At 47.6% G+C, this 23,240-nt stretch overlaps 1 protein-coding gene across 1 annotated transcript in view; it reads left to right on the forward strand.

Annotated features, from left to right (window-relative positions):
- Positions 1-1,485: 1,485 nt before the first annotated feature.
- The window catches only part of LOC133349437 (cAMP-dependent protein kinase type II-alpha regulatory subunit-like), a 46,182-nt gene continuing 24,427 nt past the window's right edge, over positions 1,486-23,240 (forward strand). Inside the window, exons 1-2 of the mRNA XM_061562868.1 lie at positions 1,486-3,785; positions 21,390-21,425. Coding sequence (XP_061418852.1) covers positions 3,455-3,785; positions 21,390-21,425 — 367 coding nt within the window. The 5' untranslated portion in view covers positions 1,486-3,454. The remainder of the gene's footprint in view (positions 3,786-21,389; positions 21,426-23,240) is intronic.

Here is a 23,240-nt window from a genome sequence, read left to right on the forward strand (position 1 = left end):
CACCACGTGCTTTGCACGACTCTTGAAATATTGAAGGGTTTTTTTTTTCTTCCGAATTCAAAAAAATAAAATGGCTCTTCTCCCTTATTTTGGTTGCCTACTCTTGAACTCGCCAAACATAAAAACGCAGGACCCTCCTGAAATCAATAAAAACCTTGAAATTCAGCGATTATTTCCAGGATAGTTCATTTCCATTTAACCTCGCAGCGGGGTGGAACGGTGGCGCAGTGGTTAGAGCACTGCGCTCTGAACGCAGCGACCTAAATTCGATTCCAGGCCACGGCTTCTATCAGTGGCGAGTGATATCTGAACCGGTCCTACCCCGGTCCCATTCCCAACGCGCTCTAACCAGCGTGGTGAAGTATGATAAAGTAACTCCCATGATCTATAATTCGTGGGGGGGTGGGGGGGGGAAGGGGGGGCCTTCATCCAGCAGTGGCATGACGAAAGAGCTATACGTACATTAGTAGACGCATCGTACACGTGGATGTCTGGCAGCAGCGGGTGTCTGGGATGCTGCACGTGTGATGCGCGTTGCTGATGCGTGCTCCTGTGATGGGGGAGCGGTAGTCTAGTGGTCAACGTGGCACACGACGAGCCCAGCCACCCGAGTTAGACTCCCGCTCACGGCAGAGGTCGCAACCGGGTACCCGATACCCGTACCCTACCCGATACCCGGCTACCCGTTTGCGACCCTGGTGCGGTCGGGTACGGGTAGGCCGTGAGTCACTGGTGAGTAACCGTTTGTCATTCATTTCGGGTAGGGTACGGGTATCGGGTAGGGAACGGGTACCCGTACCCGGCCGGTATGGGTACCCATTTGCGACCCCGGGTATGGGTAAGGAATCAAACCGCGTTTGCGACCTCTGGCTCACAGTCAACATCTGTCGTGAAAATCTGAAGCCGTCCGAACCTACCCTGGGCCTCCCCTAAATCGATTGATCATTAAACGCACGAGTACCTTGGTCCGGTCAAAACATCAACCACTGCGGGCGTGGTGCTAGCTAGCCACAAGACTCCGTGATGCGCCGTGCTGGCCTTCATAAGTACTCGCTGACAGCATTGGCCCAACCAGCTTACGTAGGCTACCCGTGGGGGATATCTGCGTGTCCTAATTCGTGTGTCCTATATTTACACACAGCCATAGCCTACACAGGGCGGAGCTGACGATAGCTGGAGAGGGTGGGGGGGGTGAGGTGGTGTGTGAGGTGTAAGGGCTGGAGATGGGAGGTGGAGAGAGAGAGAGAGTGAGTGAGGTGATGGGTGAGGTGTAGCGGTTGCAGAGGGAGCTGCTTAGCGATAGGTGAAGTGGAAAGGGTTTTAGAGGGAGGTGATACAGAGAGAGATGAGGAGGTGGATGAGGTGTAAGGGCTGGAGAGGGAGGTGGAGAGATATGAGGTGGTGGTGGTGATGGGTGATGCGTAAGGACTGGGAGATGGGGGTGGAGAGAATGTAGAGGAGGAGGAGGAGGTGGTGGTGGTGGGTGAGGAGGTGTGTATGGGTCGTCATCTGGGAGACGTCTCTCTCATTGCACGCCTCTGTCCCCATGGCAGCAGGGCTGCACGTTCCTCTCTCCGCTTTGAAACGGCCTCGTCCCAGTACTGACGTCAGCACGGAGCCCTCGCGTCTTCTCACACCCCCCTCTCACCACCCACTCTCTCTCTTCCTCTCCTCCTCTCTCTCTCTGCCATCTCCCACGCTTTGCACATGATGTGGATGAGATGTCCATTGCTGGCGGGCTCTCTCGCAATGGCAGACTGAGGCTGCAGACAGACGCGTATCGTCGTCGTCTTTGTTCTTACTGCTGCTGCTGCTATTGCAGATAATCTCCGCGCGTATCCAGCCATTCATCCAGCCAGCCAGACAGACGGCAGCAGCAGCAGCAGCGGCGGCTCCTCATCGGTTCGAGAGAGAAAAAGAAAAACCGCAGGGCTCCCATTCATTGAGCCGGAACTCAAGACAAGCCGGCCTCCATCCATCGAATATCGATGTCGGTCGGCCCTTTCCAGCTGGAGCGGCTTCCTTGAGACTCGGTGTCGATATTCGGAGCCGCGCGCGCGTCCCCATTCATATCGGCGGCGTTGTCTTCCTTCATTGTTGCGCAAGGCAGCGGGGTTTGCAGCAGTCGACGTCCGCGCGGGGTTACTGGGAGCGAGAAGCAGAGACAGCGCAGGCAAATGCACGGAGGCACGCGCGAACACACACGGAGACGATCTTGCACGCACACGGAGACGATCTTACACACACACGCAGACATACAGGCTGTTGGGGCAAGTGCTGTTAGCGAGACTCACACACACTGCCTTCTCACTAGCACACACATTCACACGCGCATACATAGATAAACACACTCACTCCCACAATCACACGCAACACCCATTCTCTCACACCCTATCACACCCGCTCACACACCCACACTCACATCCTCTCACACACACTCACACACCCACACTCCCACACACACACTGACCCTCTCACTCGCTCACTCTAACCCTCTCACCCACCCACACTCACCCACTCACACTCACCCTCTCACCCACCCACACTCACCCACTCACACACTCACCCTCTCACCCACCCACTCACTCAGACACACACTCACCCTCTCACCCACCCACACTCACCCACTCACACACTCACTCTCTCACCCACCCACTCACACACACACTCACCCTCTTACCCACCCACACTCACCCTCTCACCCATCCACACTCACCCACCAACACTCACCCTCTCACCCACCTACACTCACACACTCACCCTCTCACCCACCCACACTCACCTACTCACACACTCCCTCTCTCACCCACCCACTCACACACACACTCACCCACTCACACACTCACCCTCTCACCCACCCACTCACTCAGACACACACTCACCCTCTCACCCACCCACACTCACCCACTCACACACTCACTCTCTCACCCACCCACTCACACACACACTCACCCTCTTACCCACCCACACTCACCCTCTCACCCATCCACACTCACCCACCAACACTCACCCTCTCACCCACCTACACTCACACACTCACCCTCTCACCCACCCACACTCACCTACTCACACACTCCCTCTCTCACCCACCCACTCACACACACACTCACCCACTCACACACTCCCCTCTCACCCACCCACATTCACACACTCACCCTCACCCACCCACTCACTCATACTCACCCACCCACACTCACCCACTCACCCTCTCACCCACCCACACTCACACACTCACCCTCTCACACACTCACCCTCTCACCCACCCACACTCACACACTCACCCTCTCACCCACCCACACTCACCCACCCACACTCACCCTCTCACCCACCCACTCACCCTCTCACCCACCCACCCACTCACACGCGCACAGCCACCCACTCTCACCCACAACGCGCGCGCACGCTCCCCGGACGCAGCAGCAGCAGCAGCCGCCGCAGCCTCGCGGACGCTTGGATGGTGCAGAGGGCGGAGGAGGCCGCGGCGATGAGTGTCGAAGTCCCCGCGGGGCTCACGGAGCTCCTCCAAGCCTTCACCGTGGAGGTGCTTCGCAGCCGGCCCGCGGATCTGCTCGACTTCGCGGCGGCGTACTTCGCCGAGATGCGCCAACGGGCCAGGGAGAGATGCGGGGCTCCCTCGCAGCAGCTGGCCGACGGATTCGAGGATGCACACGGCCGAGGGGTCAACTTTTCCGAGGAGAACGCGGCCGGACACTCGTCCAACAGCGACAACAACGGCGACGACGATCGGGACGATGACGACGACGACGACGAATCCGATTTCGAAGGTGCGGTGATTGATTGAGTGATTGATTGGTCGCGAGATGCCGGTTGAATGATTTGTGTTTTTTTTTTTAATCACTAACCGGGAGGTCCATAAATCCATTCATTTATTCGCCCATTCATTCATTAATTTATTTGATTCATCCGATATGCACGCAGAACTCGTTTCAGAACGTGTGTCTTTGTCGATTCGTGCAAGATCGTCATGATAACAAGAACGATGATGTTTAATATCAGCAACTGTCGTCATCATCGTTATCATCATCACCACCATCACTGTGGCCATTATCATAGATTTTGTTCATTACCATCAGAATCACCGCCATCATCATCATCACTGTCGTCCGAGTGGTCTTTACCATCGTCATTGTAGTCATCTTCATCATCATCACCATCATCATTACGGTAATTTACAACGACAAAAAGCATCACAACCACGATCATCAGCAGCAGCATTCGCACAAGGGGCATGAATGTTATTATGCCAGTGACGTACATCGTTTGCTGGGGGTGTTGATGCATTTTTGCTGGTGGAAGACTAATATTCTCCAGCGTACGGGATGCCCAGGTGTAAACAGCACACATGCTTCATTAACGTTGCACGCACTATATTTGAATTTGTGCTCATTATTCGGTAAACGTATTCCTCAAATTACGTAATGTTCCGTTTGTTGCGCACATACAAAGACAAAGATGCCCGTATAGGCTTTACTTGTGGGGCAAGTGCTGTGAGCGTGGAGCACCTACGAAGGCCGGCACGGCACTCGAGGGCACTCGCCCGGCCGCCTTTGTCTCCCAAACAGCGAATGCGTAAAGCACTGCCTCCAGTTAATCATTTGAGGCTGAGTATATCTAGGGGAAGCCCAGGACTGGTTCAGAAAATCGTAAGCGGTGTTGGCTGTGAGCATCAATCGAACTCCGGTCGCCGGCTTCGTAGCGCAGCGCTCCCAACTGCTGCCCCACCGCTCCAAACAAAGAACAGTATACACAGTATAGCTCTAGCGGACTGTTGGGGCAAGTGCTGTTTGCGAGCACCTGTAAAGGTCGGCACGGCACACGAGGGGATGGGTGGCCAGCAACCACACCCGGCCGCCTTTGTCTCCCCAGTGGCGACGTAGACTACACACCGCACCAGGTACTCGTTTGAGGATGAGTCGACGCAAGTGGAGGCCCAAGACCGGTTCAGATAATTGTCACTGGTGTTGGCTCCCCACTCCCATCCCACACACGTTTGATTCCAGACACATCGCATACGATGTGGCATTCGTTTTATTGTCAGTATAGTCCAACACACACGCACACAATCAAAAATCGGAATATTGTGAAATGTTTCAAAGCGGAATTCTTCCGATGCAGCCATTCCACGTGTTCGAGTGAATGTGGAGGGGAAGGGAGACAAATAACGAACACTAATATATCTGCGGGTATGACATTTACTTTCCAGCCTTTTCCTAAGACCATAATTCATTTCATCACAGCTGCATTATTAATATTTTTATTTGGTTCAGTACGTGTGTGTGCGTATATACACACACACACTTTATTTCTCTATTGTTTCGTCTTGATTCCGTTGGGAGTCAGGATAACCAATGAGACCGCTTGCATTCGATCATTTCAGCAGGATGCATATATAAAAGCCACTGCAATTGTTCTGCTGTAGCTACACAAAGCTGAAGAGGACACAATAGCCCTAGTGCACTCATAGCTGAGTGTAGGTATATTACCAGAATCAGAATATTTATACTGGAGGAAGCCGATAAGCTAGAAAGCTTCCTTTGTCAGATGTCCAGTAGTACGAATGTACGTACAGCACAAATCTCCAACGTTAAGGGACATCATTGCTGCTTTAAAATAATCATGCGTCGTGGGGCATTGTGGGTAAATATATAACTAAATACAATTTGCTTGTTCGCGTCACTGTTGGTGAAAGATACTCCACTAGACGGAAGCTCTGGAGAGCTCCTCTTCGGTGGGGATGGGAGGGGGGTGTTTGGTCTTCTCTTCCACGTTGGCCAGTTGTTTTGGACATGGGAGTAGGCCCTATACGTTACTCCACCACATCCAACCTGCCGATCGACGAACAGGGTTGTCACCAACTTGTACGGCCGGGGTGGACAGAGGCGGGTCCTCTAAGGAACGTGTACTGTAGTTGAAACTGCCGCGCCTGGAGAACAAACCGGCGAACGCCCCGTTACGCCGTGGCCGCATCTCTGTTCGGCTGTCCACGTGAAATGAGACAAGTGGATACACTTGTTGAGTTTATTAGTCACAATACTGCACAACATCGCATGTGCTTTTACGCTTGATTGATTTTAGCTTTCACTGGGGCCCTGTGTGGTTGACGGGAAACATCTGTGAACCCTGCAGCATTTTTTGACAAGCGTGACTGCTGATCAGATCCTGAGGGTAAAAAAACTGGTAAAGAGCCTGCTTGTGTAACCAACCACACGCTGCTCAATAATATTGGCCTGACAATTCTATTGACTGAGTAACTTAAGACAAAAAACCCAGTAGAGTATTGCCTTTTTTTACGCGGAGAGATGCACGGAATGATAATTATTTATTACACGTCTAGAATAAACAATTCGAGACCCAAATATCACACCTCCTCCCAGCTTTGGTATTCCTCGAAGACACTGGCGGTGTGTAACAATCAACCGCATCAGAATATCAAACGGTCGAGGTGCGGATCTCCTTCGTCCATGGAACATTACAGACGAAGCCACGGGAGTGCGACTGTGGCCATTCAACTCACGCATATAACCAGTGAAGTTTGTGCCCCTTCAACGGACGTGTAATAGCAAAACGACACAAACACTCTCCAGAAACCCTCTCGTGGCTAGCAGACATCAACGTTGGCATTTCGCTCCTGAACATGTTGCTGCCACCATACGCATGAATTACATTTATGACGATAGGGTGGAGTGGTGGCACAGTGGTTTGTGCACTGAACTATGAAGCTGCTGACCTGAATTGTATTCCCGGTCACTGCCAGCATCGGTGGAAATGATTCCTCAACCAGTGACGAGCGCCTCCGTGATCAACGCGCATTGACCAGCGTGGCGAAGTATGGTTTTACACAAAGTCTACATATTCAGAGCTGGAGGGGGGGGGGAGCTGTAAGATTTCTGCAGCTACCTACGTATTGCATACTTGACTCTGCTGATGATATCCAGAAGGTCGAATCCGGTCCAAAGTGTAATTGCTTGTTTAAACAAACGCTGCCGGATAATATTGGTCTGGAAAGGCAGTGGGCTGATGGACTTTAACATCGTGCAGACACAGAAGGGAGCTCTGTTTAATACCTGCGTGTTATTTCTTCTTGCGCGGAATGTGTGGAAAGCACTCACAAAGCCTACACACACACACGTAGAAAAGTAGCATTGTGCCACGGAGTGAGGTGGCAGTAAATGAATATAGGCCAGAATCCAAACAGGTATTCCTTGTCTTCTTGGTTCTTTCGGTAAAGTCACGTAGAAGGGAAATAATAAAATAATAAAAATAAAACATAATAAAATAATTCTCGCGACGTTTCGGCCACAACGCAAGCAGCCGTCCTCAGGTGAAGAACAGGTCTGTCGGGAAGACAGCGTCCCGACAAAACTGTTCTTCACCTGAGGACGGCTGCTTGCGTTGTGGCCGAAACATTGTGAGAATAATTTTATTATGTTTAATTTTAATTATTTTATTATTTCTATTCTACGTGACTTTACCGAAAGAACTAAGAAGATGAATCCCTGCAGTCACGAAAGCTTTAAATCGAGGTATTCATTCTAGATTTGAAGCTTTAGTGACTGCAAGGATTCATATTCTTAGGTTTTTTCGGTAAAGTCACGTGACTTTACCGAAAAAACCTAAGAATATCGAGGTATTCCTTGTGTCCTGGAGGCAGGATGTGACCCATAAAACACTGCACACGGTGCGCGTTTCCACCGAGCGTCTTGTTGATCCATGCACGATGCGCAATGATGTTTGTACGTGCGCCGGCGAAAGTGTCGAGTGTTTACGCAACGGCATGTCACCGGTGCAAAAACGAAATTCATGGTAGATTTTTTCTTCTTCTGTAATTTCGTTTTTCGCGTCGTCGCTGGCTGTACAAATCCGTTTCGCGTGCTCTTCCGTTGAATTCGGCACGTGAGTGGCGTGCCTCCAGTACAGCCGCACGACAGGCAAACGATGGCCATTCTGCCGTGTGTGCTGAATGCCATCTGTTCATTCTGATTTCGTTTTCCAAGAGGTGGGAGTTGTCCTTTGAGTACAGTTTCCAATCATGTCACGTCCTCATCCCAGATGAGGGAAAACCCCCGCTCCACCTCTCTCGAGCTCTCTGCGCCTTAGATTTTATCTGCACACTGTCTCCTGTTCGACCGCATCTGGCAGACTCACACAATAAGTGTAGTTTCTGGGCATCCATGTGAAAACGGGTCGGGTAAAGGAGGGAGGCTTTGAGCTACCTGGAGGTGGTACGTCTAAAATGATATCAGACATTTTCAGAGTGGGTAATGGCTTATCGAATTGATAATCATAGTTGGGTTTGATGTGGTTCCCATCTCCACTAGAGGGGAAAATATATCGGGATTTTTTACCTAAACTTCAACAAGGGCATGGAGTCGTTCAGACAAGAGTGCAGCACAGAAGAAGAAGCGACAGCCCATTGAGCAAAGGTTGACTGGGAGCTTCAATATAAAGCCTTGGTTGTATGGAAGAGAGAAGAGTGAGGTGAGAGATGGATGCAGGGTGCGAGACCATGGACGATATTAAAGTTAGTAAGTGTGATTTTGACCTTTATCCAGATTTCTATTGAACAGCCAAGTGAACGGATTGGAGTATCGGCCTGAGAGAGCCTCATTTATGCGTGTATGTGAAAAATCTGGCAGTGCGATTTTGTATTGTCTAAAGCAGTGGTTGGCCAACCCGTAACAGACCAAGACTCTTAAAGTACCCGTGAGTTCTGCAAAGAGCCAAATATATGTGCGTGTATAAATATTGACAGTTTTCGGCACAGCACGGGAGACATTCAATATTCTTTGCTACTGTGGTAATTATCATACGTGCTGCGCTATGCCCCTTCGATAGAGCCGCATGTGGTGGATTAGAGAGACTCGTGCAGCTCGGGAGACGCCAGTTGGCCACCGCTGGTCTCAGGCTTGGAGAGGAGAGATTTGGGGAGGCAACAGTGAAGTCGGGATGGGACGAATGCATCGATAAGGGCCTCAGTGGCGGTTGTGACGAGGAAATGGCGGATGAGGGAGATGTTACGCAGATGGAGGTGTGAAGCCCTGCAGAGTTGAGTTACACTGTGTGTGAGGAGGGAACGAGAGCTCGGGATCAATGCTCACTGAAAGGTTTCAAGCACTCTGGTTTCCATTGTGATGTCAGTGTTTAGGAGGTGCACGCTCCTCCATAATACAGGGCGGGGGGGGGGGTTAGATAACGTAAATATATAAATGTGTCGTTAAACCTGCCACCACCCGGCACAGCCAACTAGTAAGGTTTGTCACGTAAACAGAACGTGACCAATTCGTCACTAGTACAGCACACCGGTGTGTTGGAGAACCAAGCCACAACATTTACAATCTGAGTACGACGTTTCGCCAGTAATTACACCGAGCTTCATCAGGCGACAGACAGATTTGCACGCTCCTACTGGAGTCTCTTTAGGGATCCAACTTTTTTTGTAATGACTACAGAAAAGTGCTCGTGCATCGTTCTTCTATCCAGTCGGGCTGTAATTGTGCATTGAGTCATCGCGCTCATCATAAGAGCGTTGAATCATGTGTGTAAGAATCACGTGTTATTTTTCATTCGTTTACGTCGTCAGTAACGGGTTGAACGTGACTCCTGCAGCCACTAGAGGAGCTATATCGACCACAAAAAACGATTATTGCATTGAATTGCGACCCTGTATCATGCCAATTGCGACCCATGACAATTCTTAGAGTCGCGAGGGGAGCAAACTATTACAGATCGAGTACACAGCATGCTTATAAAAAAGGTTTTTTTTGTTCAAATAGTCTTTAACATTGTGCTTTGAAATAAATCCTCTTTTCAAACTTACAAAAAAAAATCACCACAGTGTCGAATGAGGAACACGGTTTTTGCACGGTAATATTATATTATCACAAGGCTTCAACTATATTTAAGCGCTTACAAAAACACCAGACACTCACTCCGCTATCTCGACTGGCACTGACATCTGATACCCAGTGTGAGTGCCTGCAAAGAGGAAACCTCATTCCAGGATCAATCGCGACTCATCTGCAACGTATACTGGCTTGGTCAATTGACGAAATCAATTTTAAATCTTATTGCCATCATCATCATCATTACCGTGGTTCATGTTATATTTCGTGCGGTCATCATTATCACAAATGTCATTATGAAAATTTCAAATGCAGCCTTGAGAAAATGACACTGCACATGTTTTTTTTTTACCATCGTGCTCTGTGTATGTTAAACTTCTTTCACACCATACGTAGCCAACCGCGCTGATCGGAGGCGTTTCTGGGTTGTTCCCGCACGTCGCTAGGCACGAGTCAGCGATCATTTCCCGAAGAAGGTCCCGGCTCATGGAGCAAAACGTCAGGCGTCACACCAATCGATGCGCGGCACAACGCGAGAACACACGGAGGGGATCGCTTGAGCATCACGGGATGGCCAAATGTGCAAATTGAGAGTCTTCATTGGAATTGTGGGAATTATTTTTAAATCCTTTATATTAAGTTCACTTGCTTGCTTGCTTGCACGCTTACGACCGTGCAAATCTTTCGGTCGTTTTTTAACCCACTTCCCGTGATCCAATCGAGCTGACATTTTGCACACAGACTCGTTGTGCGTGACAATTTATTTTCGTGAAAATTTTTTTCCAAAATTTTCCACTTTTTAGTAAAAAAAAATGTCATATTTAATTTAAAATACCAATGTGATAAAAATGAAACTCTTACTCAAGAAAAACAGAAATGAATAATAAAATAAAGCCGATGCCACGCATATAAAGGATTTATAGTGAAAAACTTTGTTTTTACGGGTTAATTTTTTTTACTTGCAGCCAGGAAAACTGGCCAGACGCCTCAGTGGCGGAGAGAGTTTTCAAGGTTGTGAGTTTGCAAGGTTGTGAGTTTGCAAGGTTGTGAGTTCGTAAGATTGTGAGTTTGTAAGGTTGTGAGCTCGTAAGGTTGTGAGTTCGTAAGGTTGTGAGTTTGTAAGGTTGTGAGTTTGTAAGGTTGTGAGTTTGCAAGGTTGTGAGTTTTCAAGGTTGTGAGTTCGTAAGGTTGTGAGTTCGTAAGGTTGTGAGTTCGTAAGGTTGTGAGTTTGCAAAGTTGTGAGTTTGTAAGGTTGTAAATTTTCAAGGTTGTGAGTTCGTAAGGTTGTGAGTTTGTAAGGTTGTGAGTTCGTAAGGTTGTGAGTTCGAATTCTGGTTGGGGGGGGTTAATTCAGCACATCATCCCTCCAGGGTTGGTAAAATTGGTACCACTTTGTGGTTATTCTATGGATAGGCTCGCCCATGCTCCGAAAATGTGGAATTTCCACCACGAGCCCTGGGATGTAAACAGGAGATGCGCACTGCCCTCACGCTTCTAATTTACTATTAGATTGTTTTTGACGTGTCATGAAAGTTTAGTATGTATCAGGATCTTATTCCTCCAAGTCGTAAAAAATATACATTTCACCATCGTGCAGTACGGCATATATTGTCACACACGGAGAAGAGTGATGCCATCACGTGGCAGGGGCAGCAGCAAAGCATGTTTACTCTTAAACAGAATGGAAGCTGAACTCACAACCTATTTGAGCAACATCGGTAATAATGTTTTTTTTTTTATATGAGCTCCCATATTGTATTCAACCAGTGGATGCCAGATGTCATTTCAATGCACCTCTGTGCCTGGGTCTGACATTTCCTCATCAAATACAATGCTTCCTTTCTGTTGCACGCCACTTGTGACCCACTTCTTTGGGCAAAGGCCTTTAACCATGCAGTGTCTGGCTCCCTACTACAGGGACTGGTAACCCAGTGATGATGACAAATAAAATAGAAAACGTATATATTCAACACTGGCGGATGCTTTTATCCGATTAGCACACTCCTGCATCCATCATATATCGTATCGTTCTAGATTTGAAGCTTTCGTGACTGCAACGATTCATACTCTTCGGTTTTTTCGGTAAAGTCACGTAGGTAAAACAATCAATAAAATAAAATTTAGTTTTTTCATTTATTTTATTTTATTGATTGTTTTAAAATAAAATTTTGTTTTTTCATTTATTTTATTTTATTGTTTTACCTACGTGACTTTACCGAAAAAAACAAAGAGTATATCGTATCGTATTAATTCGTTTCGCTCCGATTTTATAATCCGCAACTTGAAAGCACATGTAATGCATTATATTGGTCGTTTGATTTAATTGAAAGGGTAATGCAATTTTTCTTTCTGACATTCATTAAAATGTTTTCCTTTCGGAGAATACCTGTATTCTTATACTAATATACATATCGCGTGCTTTATCACGGAGGCTATTTGACCATACCTCGCCATGCTGGTCAATGCGGGTTGTTGGTGATAGACGCGAAGCACAGACGTGCCAGCATAGAAATACGGCACAACAACTGATTTTGTTGCACCACCACCTGCGTGCAACAACGTAGCCCTTGCAAGCAGCCTATACCACCTGTTATGCGGTCGCCCATCTCAGCACGATCCAGGCTCAACCCCTCGCAATGGTGTTCAGTAGCCCGATTAAACCGCACGCATTCAGTTGCGAGTGTAACGCGGTAAGTTGGTCAGCTGTGATCTACGCACGAAACACATTCGCGTTTTCTCGCACAGCACACGCGTGCGTTGCGCGCGCACACGGCCCGCGTGCACACCCTCGAATATACGCGGTCGAACGGCTTGAACTGCAGGCGCGCGCGTGAACGCAACCGGATCCGCATTGGACGGCTCGAAGCGCGCGCGCGCCTCCCGTGCCAAACGACGCGTTGGGTGCTCGAGGGGGGGGGGGGTCCATTCACGGTGGCGGCGCTGCGTCGGTGTCGATCCGCGCACTCGCACAACGACGATCACTGCGCGAGCAGAACTCGCACTGTGCGCGCGCACGCACACACCGCGCGCGTGCCAAGCGTTGTTCAACAAGCGATATTTTTAGAGCCGATATAATTACGGCATTTGTGCGATTGGCTGTCATTTGAATGAGATGTGCAGAATGCGGCAAGTCTGAACTGAATATCTGCATAGCTTACCTCCCTACGAAAAAAAAATGGTTTATTCCACGTGCGGATAATAAAATTGAAAATATGTACTTCGTTTATACAGGCTATATGAATATGCTCGCCTCTGACCAAATCACCTGGAATGTGATCGATCCCATCAGATGTTGTAAGCGAAGCAAGGTTAGAGCTTTGCTCGTACTTGGATGGGTGATGACCTTGCACATGTTATGAGCTGTACAGCAAAGGATTTTGCGAAAATCCTGTGCTACCCCCCCCCCCTACCGCCTTCACCACCACGCACTGAAGTATGGTTAAATAATCCCAGCGACAGACACGGCGAGGGTAGGCCGTCGTTCAGCAGTGTAGATGAACAAAAGTGTCCTTACGATCTATATGAACATTGCAGGCATAGGGTTGCAAGGTCGTCAGAAAATGGCAGCGATGAGTGGCATCCCCTCGTATGCATTGTTGGTTTTCTCTAGGCACTGATCCCCCCACCCCACCTGCCTCCGATCAGCACGGTTGGCTACGTACGGTGCGAAAGAAGCTCAACGTATATAGTTTAATGGTTCATAATAAAGGTTTTTTTTTTGGGTTAGGCAGCGTGAATATAAACGTGCCGTTAAACCACCACCACGCGACACATCCAATTAGTGAGTTCTGTCACGGAAACCAAACGTGCCAATTAGTTACTACTTGAGCACACTGGTGTGTTAGGTGATGGCGGGTTACACGATTCAACCCAATCAGACCTGTATTAATATAGATATTGGTCGCGAAAGTCTACGTGTCAAACAATGTTTTAAATGGTGTTGGCTAAATAACTCCATTGGAATTATAGATAGCAATCATTGCCCCTCTACTCGCACACTAATGGACTTGTTTGCAGGCCAGGTATTTAACACGTAGGCTTTTCGCGACCAATATTATTCATAATCAACGTTTTTGGGTTTAGATCGCGTTATTTATAAATGTGTCGTAACCCTCCACCACCCGACACGGCCAATCAGTAAAAGTTTTTTTTGTAAATGTTGTGGTTTCACGTTTCAACACACCGGTGGGCTAAAGCAGTGAACTATTTGTTTTTTGTCAACGTGACACTTTTTTACTGATTGGCCGTGTCGGGTGGTGGAGGGTTACGACACATTTATAAATAACGCGATCTAAACGTTGATTATGAAGGCCAAATATTGTCACATTGTGCACAAAGGGACAGCTGCCACTGGGGGTGGCCTTTAAAATGTTGGAGATGGGATGTAATGTCGAGCATCTTTCAGTCATCTCAGTTAACCCATGCCACCTGGGCCTGTCCCGTGACCTCCTCTCAGGGAGCCTGAACGTGTACCGAACTTGGCGTCAGCACTGGCCTTACAATCACCACCACTTAGTGGCAAATGGCGGCTATTGTTGTTGTTGTTGTACAACGATCTCAGATGCCCCGACATAAAAGGTGCGATATTAAAAAATCTATAATTATCTTTATTATTATTGCCAATGTACCAATGCAGGACCATCTTAAAATTAGCATTGTGATCCAGTGAGGCTTTCATGGGTAAATAGTGGCCATTGTTATTATAAAATAAAAATATAAAATGACCTCATGTATTCACATTCAGGACATTCAAAACCTTAGCCTTGGCCATCGGCAAATGCAGTCTGGCAATTCAGCAGTTCATTTTTATGTGGATGTAAGCCAGCTGTTCGAGTATTTATAAATGTGTTTCTCCCACATCCTTCACTCGCTCGACTCGCTCGTGGGTATCTCGGAATGGAGATTTGTATATACAGTTTTACTCACAAATATACACGCACCCACGCATACGCATTCAGTATAGCAACGCAATTGTGGGGCTATCCTTTAGCATGGGAAACTGTGCATTATCAACCACATCCTGTAAGCTAAAACCTACCCTTGCAAATATTTTGTTGAGAACTGGACATGAAAAAATATGCACCGACTAATGCCTTATACTCTGTGGACCAACTGTTACTTGAAAGGATCTCAGAGGTAGCTCTGTAATATCCACTTCCGTGGGGCGTTCTCTAACACAGAAGCGTTGCACTACTCAGCGACGACATCCTTTCAGATTCTTCATCACGTGACATGACACTGATAGCACAATCGGGATAAAAGTTTGCAATAATTACAAACGTAAATAAATATGCACAATAAAAAAAACTGTGGCAATAGTAGTATATATTATCCAGCCATATGTGATTTTAACGTACTACATGATTCGTAATTAACTTATAGGGTTCAAAGTAAGCAGAGCGTTCAGCTGAATTGAATTACTGTATTTCGATTTAAAGCTTTCGTGACTGCAGGGATTCATCTTCTTGCTTCTTTCGGTAAAGTCACGTAGAAGAGGAATAATAAAATAATGAAAATATAACATAATAAAATACAATTCTCATGACGTTTCGGCCACAACGCAAGCAGCCGTCCTCGGGTGAAGAACAGGTCTGTCGAAAGACAGAGTCTGAATGACGGAAAGACAGCGTCTGAATGACGCTGTCTTTCCGACAGACCTGTTCTTCACCTGAGGACGGCTGCTTGCGTTGTGGCCGAAACGTCGTGAGAATTGTATTTTATTGTTTTATTTTTATTATTTTATTATTTCCCTTCTACGTGACTTTACCGAAAGAACCAAGAAGATGAATTACTGTATTCTTTTCTTTCCGATCAAAACTCTTCCGACCACTGTGTCTCCTTGTATGCGCTTACTTAGATGGACAATAAATACGGCACTTAATAATTGAATTCTCATCTATCTAAATCAGTTCAAGCCTCCCGTAAATTGCGTAAGCTGCGTGTGGCCACCCCCACTATGAATCCCTCCAATCTCCCTGCCGCTCACTTTGACTTGCTCCTCTCTTCCCTCCCCTCTCATCTCCTGATCACCCACACCTTGGCCCAGTCGTTCCTTCTCCCCTCCTCTTCCTCCTCTTCCTGCGCTCCTCCTTTCTTCCTGCTGCTCATCTTGAACCATGCCCTCTTTGTCCATCTTGGGGACTTCCATTCCGGCATCTCTCTTTGACTCTACTCCGCTTGTATGCATGCATATTGAACTTGTCTCGCACCGTACGTAGCCAACCTCATTTTTTTTAATAACACTTACTTTTAATGCCCTTTGTTAATTCCCTGCTGGATGTAGGCCTCACCATACCACGTCGCTCATGGGGGTTGTTTCACGAGACATACTTCACCTCGCTGGTCGGTGCAGGTTGGTGACATTTGGGGGCAACCCAGGACTGGTTCGGATATCACTCATCATTGCTGAAGGCCGCGTCCGGGAATGATATTCGGGTCGCCGGATTTTTGGTGAAGCGCATTGACCCGCTGCGCGGCCACTCCACCTGTTAATAACGCTTCTGTATGCGACGGTGAAATTGCACACTTTGAGAAAGTACAGCGAGGCCGCCGGCAGCATATAATTTTTGTATAAAGACGGGCGTGCAGTGTTTATTCTGTATCGGGCTGAGTTGCCGCTTTAAATATTGATGGCAAACAAATATTTAAAAGGACAAGCGGACGTTTCATCGTCTCGAAAATATCAGTTCCCTCGGCCGCCTCTCAGCCTTTGCTCCAGGCTAAAGCAAAACATGATATCATGGAAACATTTTTAATTCGACAAGCGATCGCTGCTCGCACCCGATGTCACTCACCGTCACCGGGGCCGTCAAACCAAAACACCGCCCGCGTTGACATGCGGCGTCACACCAACGCGGCCAGAGCCGTGGCAAAAACGTTTTTTTTTTACCGTAACTCGGTTTTAAAAGGCGTCGTCTGCGTTCGTAAACAAAAAATCTTGGGTCATCCGTGCATGTACAGTACACGCGTGGCCCTGGGTGTGAACTCACTGCTGAAATGTGGGCCTCCCTCCGTAAACGTGCAACGTTGAGCCAACATTGAGCCAACGTTGGCATGTGGTGGGAACCGTCGGACTAAAGGTGGCCCAACGTTCGTCGCTTGCTGGGTGTCCATGACGTGCATGGAGGTCACGTGGTCATCCTTCGCCGTGCTGCTCTGTGCGGGGGTTGATGAAGGCGGGATGCAAAGAAGTTGAAATATCGCACAGGGCAGCAATGGATTTTGCCACACTGAGTAGTGCATTTACAAGCTCCTTATGCTCTTCAGAAGCTTCGTGTGATGTAGAAATAACGTCGCAGTACCTTTACAATGCCGTTATACTATTAACAGTAAGTCATCCTCTGGTTAGGCGAGCCACTGCCATGGAAATGTGGAATTTCTACCGTTAGCTCCGGGTTTATAAACATAGGTGAGCACCGACCCAGGACCCGCGTGAGCGCAAGATACATTTTGACGGTGACGTTTTGTAAATGTTCACGTCATCCATCATGCGACCTGGGCTGCAGTGAAGACGTAGTGGTGTGAGATTGTACGTATGCACTTTTTCGCACCAACCGTGCTAATGAAGGAAGGACATCAAACTGAATAGAAAACGCAGTTCTGAAGACGTGAGTTTTCACTTTAGATGTCAAAGTGCACAGCTCAAGAGGCTATGATTCCCTATCCGCGGCTTGCAACGGTGGCGATTAATACCAGCACGGTGAAGTATAGTTAAATAATACTCTTTGGTTTTTATCGGTAAAGTCACGTAGGTAAAAAAGAGAAAATAAATTAAATCACGACGTTTCGGAGGCAACACCAGCTTCCGTCTTCAATTTTGCTGTGACGGTTCCACCTGAAGACGGAGGCTTGTGTTGCCTCCGAAACGTCGTGATTTAATTTATTTTCTTTTTTTACCTACGTGACTTTACCGAAAAAACCAAAGAGTATGGACCCTTGCAGTCACGAAAACTTCAAATCTAGAATTATAGTTAAATAACCTCAATGTCCAAAAGCCGTCGGGAAGGCCTACATCCAGCAGTAGATCATCAAAAAGCTGTGCACATTTTTATTGTTCAATCAATGACAATGTACGTAAGTTTTAACAATCCACGATGTGAATTAAATGCTTTTTTAAATACTGTTGTAATTTGTACCTGTCCTGCAAGATTACAATCAGTAAATCTCGTCCACTCAGAAATCCAGTGGGGATGACTTTTCTTTCCACGCACACAAAGTAGAAACCGATAATGAAAAAAACAAATCTGAAGGGGGAAATGATTCATAGTGTTTCTGTTCCATAGCAACGAAGTCCTGTGCATTAAACAGCACCGGTGCCGGCCGACCGGCATGGCTACGCACGTGACCTGTAACCCAGCAATGTGGAGGCGAGGGTTGGTTGGTTGGTCACACAAATGTTGTGAAACTCCTTTCCCGTGGGGTGTCGATACGCCATGCCCTGGTTTGTCAGAAGGCCGAACAGCAAAAGTGCGGACTATGATCTGTGCGCGTCTGTATGGGATAGAGTGTTGCCCGCTCGCAGCTATGGGTTTTCTCGAGGTGCTCCTATTACCCCAGCCCGTGTCTTGTATAAACACACACTTTTTTTCTTGCTGACAACATATTTATATATGAAGGACTGCAGAGCTTAGGCAAATGTTGGTGCCGGCTTACAGACTGGCTGCTGCATTGCAGCTTTGTGGCTCCTCAACGATTGTGAGATGACATTTCCTTGAGCGAACGACACTGTGAATAAAAAAGAAAACTAAACATCATTATTATATTATTATGATAAACGTGCGACGCGGTATTTCAACTGAGTCACTGCAGAAAATGCGTATCGTTTTAAAAGACCGCTTACGGTAGAACGTGTAGCATTGGAACAACTATATATTTTTTTAAACACACAAGCGTTTACGCGAATATTACAAATCGACAAAAATTGTCGCGTGGACAGATCTGCCAAAGTTTAAGTTGAGTAACGGGGCCGCTCTTTACGGCGCTGATTACAGCAGGCCTCTGTTTTCAATTTGTTTGTGACTTGGTGTTGAATAAATCGTGCATTCGCAACAAGGTTTTCGTTTAACCCAAAAAAAGAAAAAGCAGTGCCATTGACGATTGCTTCATGTTCGTCAGTGGTTCGCTTGTAAATAAATATTTTCACACTGTAAATGTTTTCCCCCTTCCCTCCGAATAAAGATTCCCACTGTTGAGCTCTTGACTTAAACGTGCTGCACACTTAGCGACGTGTATATCGTTTACTGCTTACATAAGATATATTGGGCATTCGTGAAAATTGAAACTAACCAGTTATAAAAAGTGCTTAATATTCATAGCCACGTTGAATGTGACTCTGTGAGGAACTAGAAACTTGCAGACAAAACGGGGCACTGCGTAGATGGGTCCGAGTGGCCTTGATATGTTACACATTTTTAATTCATTTTTGAGTGGTCATAGGATGGGGGAGGGAAGGGAGATGGACAATGATGCTCCCAGTTTGTTTGTAAATGACACGTATCTTCATCATTCTTTTTATTTGAAGTCCCATTACAAAATGAAATCACCAGCCAGTTTAGCAGTTCCATTTGCAATGTATGTACTGTATTGTGAACTTCTTTCACACCTTACGCAGTGAACCGTGCTAATCGGAGGTGCGATATTTATCGATGATACATTGAAACGCGTGTTGCGAATGTTCACGCACCGTGCTTTGAAGCTGATGATCCAAGTTCCACTCCCAGACGGGTAACATCAGTGGCAAGTGATATCTGAACAAATGATGTTGTGTAATTGTTACGCCATTGCTCGGGACGCAACGACGCACTGTTGTGGATAATAGAGTGAAGAACTGTTAAAAGCACAAATGTGCTGCAATGACAAATCTGACACCTTGACCCAAGTTCAAATGGTTGATGTACATTGCAGCATCGCTGACTACAAGTAAGTGTCATATTCCAGACAAACCTGACCTGAGCCTCGCCTACACATCCACCACTCAGCAACGGGAATACAAATCAGCTTTTAACCCTTCCACGCATCGCGCTCTCTGTGATGTACTGTTACTGCATATCAAACATTTTCAACACATTTGATGGTCTGTCACCGCCGAAACCACATTGAAAATGGTCATATTAAACTTGGTTCACAGATTAATGTGGTTAAATTTCAGCTCCCACAATAAAAAAAAATATCGGTTCGACTGTCACGTGACGAATGCTACTCCCTGTGGCAGAGCGAATGGGAATGTGCCGCTCCCTACTATGTGGAACAGAGGTCACGTGAATGGTTCTCAGAAGTAGCTCTGTGACATCCACTTCTGTGCACCGCTCCTCTAACACAAATTATTGCATTGCTCTACGAGCGATTCTACCGGATTATCTGTCTCATGACGTCATACCGATAGCCTATTCAGGATAGAGTCGGTCTGAAAAATATGAAAACAATGGCAACACACAATGCAGTCGTGCCAGCAGAGCGTCACATCACAAAGCTGCAATGCTGTACATTCCCCGTTTTAATTTGGGGAGGGGCGTGGCACCTGAAGGCTAAACACAGCCAAGAACACGGAGCCTCCTTGGCAATGTTACCCGTAACCCCCCCCCCCCCCTTCACGGCAGCGTACAAGCTGGAACGACTCACAGAGCGTGAGCAATGACGCCTCCTCACACGCTACGCGCAACAGCGGCACCTCAACCAGAGGTCGCAAACGGGTTTTGATTCCTTACCCGTACCCGGCCGCACCAGGGTCGTACCCTACCCGAAATGAGTGACAAACGGTTACTCACCAGTGACTCACAGTCTACCCGTACCCGTACCTGGCCGCGCCAGTCGCAAACGGGTACCCGTACCCGTACCTGGCCGGGTACAGGTAGCCGGGTATCGGGTAGGGTACGGGTATCGGGTACCCGGTTGCGACCTCTGACCTCAACGCACAGCGGTTAGCGACCAGCGCTGCCGCCCTCTGCTCAACGCAGAGTGCCACATCGGCCCTTTGCAAAGGCAAAACCAGATGCGCCACACAACTGCGATGTGACAGCTGAGCCCTTTTCTGCGCTGATTGGGGTCCTTATCTCTGCCTGCTGGTGCGTGCGTTGGGAGTAGGGGGGGGCGCCTCCCCACCCACTCTCTCTTCAAAACCATCACTCCCGTGCAAGCTCATGCCACCGCACGGCCCGTGTGAACTCGCGATAACCCTGCACGTTCGTCCGCCTTGGGGAGAGCTCGCGGAAAAAAAAAATAAGAATGCGCGCATTCCACAGCCGGTTACGCGGGGGGGAAGATTTAATGTAAAAGGCGTCACGGCGCGTCGGGGCCGCGTAGTTAACGCAACGACTTCCCTTTCTGCGAGTGGTTACGCGAATAAAGCCGCGGAAGGCGATCCGAATTGAAGCGGGCATAATTTAACGGGGATTTAGAATTCACATTTGTTTTCATAATGAATTCCAATGAATATCCCAGGGCTGCCCGTGGCGTGCGGATATATGAATATTTTCCATTTGTCAGCGCCTTATCGCGATTAACGTTGTTTCAAATCGTTTCCCTTTTCAGCTCCGGTGATCAGCAGATTCACAAGGAGAGCATCCGGTAAGAGCCCATTTCTCTCACCACCACCAACACCAACACGCAGCTGGGAGAGAGAACACGAACCGCGCGCGGGTGTTCCCGCGCAGAGGCACGACGAGAATTATGCCGGCATATATTGGTATTGACCGCTCGCCATTTCCTGCTTGCGATGACAGCTTTGGGAGGCCGATAACGCCCACCCAGCTGGGCCCATGGCTTTCCTGCCACTTACACAGGCAGGACCCTGCTGCACCGGTTATTAACACCGCATGCATATGGCTAGCATCCATATGAAATGCTATTTCAGTATTTTCGTTTATATAAAATTTACGGACCCTGCAATGTCTTGCTCACTACCACAGCTGGCGGAGGCCCCCCCCGCCCCACTTGAGGCAGATATAGAGAGCCCCTCTATATGGAGGATATTTTTTTTTAGCTACTCTTACGAGAGGTCATTTATATATTCACCTCTAATGTCCCCAAGACACGACGATGAACTGGCAATTTACAATCCCCGATGAGAAAAGCAAACAGGGCCAGAAAATGTGACCCGGTTTGTACCCTTTAAAAAAAATAAAAATAGAGTCAAGAGAGGATCAAAGTCAGAATCTGTATTTATCCTGGATAAATCCGATTAGTTACGAAGCTCTTTTGCACACATGTCCAGTTGGGGACGGGGGTCAGAGAAAGTCACAACAACAAACACGATTGAAACGGAGTGCGTCCCACGCCAGCCACCGTTGATCTGACTTTGGCGTGGCTGCTCCCTGCACAGCGGTGGTGGGGATGGCTCTCATGGGGAGCCCCCCCCCCCCCCCCCCTGTGCATTAAGGCTCTGCCAGGACTGACGCAGATAAATAATTCATCCTGGGAGGAAGCAGTAGGCTAATGAGCCGTCGTGTGGAGCAGTGGCATTTCAGCGGATCAATACAAAAACATTTCCACAGATGGCAAGACGATAAAGCTTCCTTATCATAACCTACTAATTAGACTCCGCGGGTGAAGGCTTCAGAGGGATTAAGCATGCAAAGTTCACGGATTATGATATTTTGTGGCGTGCTTACGTCAATAAATGTGATAAATATTTTTTGAGCGACCACATTCTGATTTATCCAGAGCACCCGAAATCCTCAAGTTATATTTGACGTACAAACTCCACGTGCACATTGCACTGCATACTCTATTTATCAGGCAGATCTCACAACCTGGCAAGACCAGTTTTGATTCAATGGTAAAACACTCTTTGAAAGCACATGACAGAAACTCTTCATGAAGAGGGAATGTGTGACAGAGTACATAAATGAACCATCCTTCCGCCTGTCATTCCAGCCTATCCGACGAAAATTCTAACATTGCAGATATATCCTCTCAGCATCACAGTGTGACGTTTTATTTATTTTGTAAATAAATCACCATATTTATTTTGCCTTAATAAAAATGTTATCTTATTAGCTACATATGTGCCCCCAATCCCCCCCCCCTCCTCCTCCCTCGTGTGGATGTTAATCTGCAGGAACTGTTTTAAAGACTATCATAATCATCAGACATGCTCTACACCCACTGCTGGATGCCTTTGCCATCTCACACGGTCCCATGATACCACAATCCATCTTGCACATCCGCTTATCTCCTCTTCTCCCTGCTGCTTGTCCTCTTTGGTGTGTTCCCTGATATGACTGCCATTCTGTCACCAGTCTCATCCATTGGCCATCATTCAGTCGAGAGATATGTTCAGACCAGGCCCACTAACTTTCTTGAACAATCCACAACGATGTCCGTCATTTGCGGTTGTTGCTCTTATCCACGTGTTCCTCAATCTGCCTCTCAGTCTAATTC

This window comes from Lethenteron reissneri, chromosome 30 (assembly GCF_015708825.2).
Source record: "Lethenteron reissneri isolate LAM-NWPU_2019-01 chromosome 30, ASM1570882v1, whole genome shotgun sequence".
Lineage (NCBI taxonomy): Eukaryota > Metazoa > Chordata > Hyperoartia > Petromyzontiformes > Petromyzontidae > Lethenteron > Lethenteron reissneri.